The sequence below is a fragment of the Ursus maritimus genome, unplaced genomic scaffold, assembly GCF_017311325.1.
Source record: "Ursus maritimus isolate PB19 unplaced genomic scaffold, ASM1731132v1 scaffold_16, whole genome shotgun sequence".
Classification (NCBI taxonomy): domain Eukaryota; kingdom Metazoa; phylum Chordata; class Mammalia; order Carnivora; family Ursidae; genus Ursus; species Ursus maritimus.
In genome coordinates, this window is record NW_024424008.1 from 2,968,851 (window position 1) to 2,971,916 (window position 3,066).

General features: G+C 43.0%; 1 protein-coding gene across 1 annotated transcript; it reads right to left on the reverse strand.

Annotated features, from left to right (window-relative positions):
• Positions 1 to 224: 224 nt before the first annotated feature.
• On the reverse strand, positions 225 to 1,208 carry LOC103681397 (olfactory receptor 226). The gene has a single exon (XM_008710961.2). The coding sequence runs from the start codon at positions 1,206 to 1,208 to the stop codon at positions 225 to 227; it is 984 nt and encodes a 327-aa protein (XP_008709183.2).
• Positions 1,209 to 3,066: the final 1,858 nt, after the last annotated feature.

Sequence of the window (3,066 nt, forward strand, 5' to 3'; positions counted from 1 at the left end):
GTAAATTACAATAGAGCAGATAACATGGGAACTTCTAGCATGTGTTTACAGTAAATGTATTTACAGTGCTGTCTAGAAATCCAGCTGTCAGTTTACAATCCATCCCTCTTCTTTCTCCTGGATTAGTTCCTTGATGGTGCTTTTGAACCCTAGTCCTTAATGTAGGCCATAAGAGCTCCTCCAGACTTCACAGAAAATATAGATCCCAAGCTTAAGAGCACTTTCTACCCATCTCTGCTAGCTTTCCCATCCTTAGCATCTTGGCCCTGGAATAGGTGCAGGGTACGGCGTAGGGCTCTCTTGACCTCTTGATTGCGCAAGCAGTAAATGATAGGGTTAAGCAATGGTACGATGACAGCATAGAGTACAGAAACCAGCTTGTTGGTGTCAAAAGCTGAGAGTGCCTTTGGCCGGGCATAGATGAAGATACTGGCTGCGTAGAAGATGATCACAACAGTGAGATGAGAGGCACAGGTGGAAAAGGCTTTATGGCGCCCAGCAGCTGAAGGAATGCGCACCACAGCACCAGTGATGGCCATGTAGGAGGCCCCAGTGACAGAGAGTGGCCCCAGCAGGATAAAAATGGCCAGAACAAAGTCTGTAAGCTCTGCTGTTGACATGTCAGTGCATGAAAGATTGAGCAATGGGGAGACATCACAGAAAAAGTGGTTGATGATGTTGGGTCCACAGTAGGAGAGGCGAGAAATGAGAAAAACCTTGACCATGGAGATGCCGAAACCTCCAGCCCAGGAGCCAGCTGCCAGCTGCACACACAGCCGACCACTGACAATGACAGCGTAGTGGAGAGGATGGCAGATGGCCACATAGCGATCGTAGGCCATAACAGCAAGAAGGACACACTCAGTGCAGCCCAGTCCCAAGAAAAAGTAGAGCTGTGTCATGCAGCCCTCAAAGGAAATTAGCTGTCCATGGCTCTGTTTGGACCCAACAAAGCCAGCTAACATTTTGGGAATAGTGACAGTAACATACCAGATCTCCAAGAAGGACATATTAGCCAGAAAAAAGTACATGGGTTTGTGAAGGGTGGGGTGGTTCCTAATTGCCATAATGATGAGGGTATTTTCAGTCAGCACCAACACATAGGCCAGCAGAGAAAGAGCAAATAAAAGTGCCCGCACTGGTGCAGGAGCTGGGAAGCCCAGCAACACAAACTCACTTACCCTTCCGCTCTGGTTCTTCTGCTCCATTGCATCGGTCTTGCCCGCTGCTCTTTAGGAGAGAGAAGAGAGGATCCTCAGGAGCCAACAGCAAGAACCCAGCCTTACTCTTGGTGGGTATATATTGACAGAATGTATGTAATGCATGTAATTCATCACTGAACTGAGGCCATCAGTTTCTTCTGTAGTCTTGAAATGAGCTGAGACAAAAGTGGACAAAAATAAACTGCTTCATATTGATGATAGGATAAAAATCTGTTATGGCCCTTGGAGAAACATATACTGATAAACTCTTGTAAAAGTGATACTAGTTGGTCCCTGAAGAATATAGATCAAACCCAAAAATAGTAAGAGAGTCTAGGCTGTCCTAAAGTGAGTAAGTGTTTGTAAGCTAGATTGTGACTCTGTTTTGAGGAAATAAGTTACATAGTGGAGGAATAACAGTAAAGTATAACACAATTGAGTATTTCCTAGGCATTGATAGTGTGTGCACTGTTTTAAAATATTTGCAGACACTTAATCTTCAGAAGAACCCTGTGAGTTAGTACTATTATTAACCCCACTTAACCCCTAAGAAAACTGAGGCATAAAGAGATTAAGTAGCTTGTTCCGGGTCACACGGACAGTAAGAGATGGAACCAGGAAGTCAGGACCTCAGAGCTTCAAAAATATTCAGGCAACACAAAGAAGGGATTGTAAACTACATCCTGGATTTACATCTAGGGGAGAGAATCTTTAGAGCTCAGCTACAGAAATGACTCCATACTACAAGAAAGAGGGAACAAAGTAGAACCCAAGAAAGTCACAGCATCTATAGAAAGAAAATTCTACGTAACTGAGCACTTAAGAGGAGGACTTGGGACCCACCTAGAAATTATATCAGGAAGTGGATCTGGATGGTGGAAGAACTGAGAATCCCATCAGTTCTGAAAGTTGTGCTCCCTTGGAATGAGTAGAACACCTTCCTTTAGTATTGTTAAAAATTAAACTGAGGCATATTAAAATTTTCAAGCATTTAATTGAGCAACATTGATTTAAATTGGGCAGCACCATGGGGTGCCTGGGTGGCTCAGTCGTTAAGCGTCTGCCTTCGGCTCAGGGCGTGATCCCAGAGTCCTGGGATCGAGCCCCACATCAGGCTCTTCCACTGGGAGCCTGCTGCTTCCTCTCCCACTCCCCCTGCCTGTGTTCCCTCTTTAGCTGGTTGTCTCTCTCTTTGTCAAATAAATAAATAAAATCTTAAAAATAAATAAATAAATAAATAAATAAATAAATAAATAAATAAATAGGGCAGCACCAAACTGAAAGTGGTAAAGTGTGCTCTACTGACAGAAGCTAGTGGAAAGGCTTTTATAGAGCAGACTCAAAAGCAAAGCAAAGGCATTATTTGATTGGCTACATTTTAAGTGGTTGCCTTATTTGGGAAAGTTGTGATTGGTTATTCTTAAATTTTGTTTTCTTGGTTATGAGCACATTTACAATTGACTCTAGCTTAAGTTTTGGTTTGCTTAAGCAGACAACTAAGGCAAGAGAGCCATCTCAATCTAATGGCTTCCTTTTTAAAAATATTTTGCCAATAACAAGACCAGTATAAAAGCATACATGAAGTAGAGGACTGTCTTTGTTTACCTTGGTATTGAAAATAAAATTTGCCCTTTCAAAACTTCAAGCCTCTTCTGGATTTGATGTGAAACAGAAGTGGACAAGGTCACATGGGAGTTGGTGCAAAGAAAGGGTTACTGTCTCCCTAGTGTCTCTATATGGTCATAGCATTGGAAGGGAGTCTGGAGATTAGAAAGGAGAATAGGAAAGAATCAGCCAAACACCAGGGTTCTATTTCCCCTCAGGAGTTTCCTTACTCTTTAGTCTCAGGCCTGTTCCTCTGAGG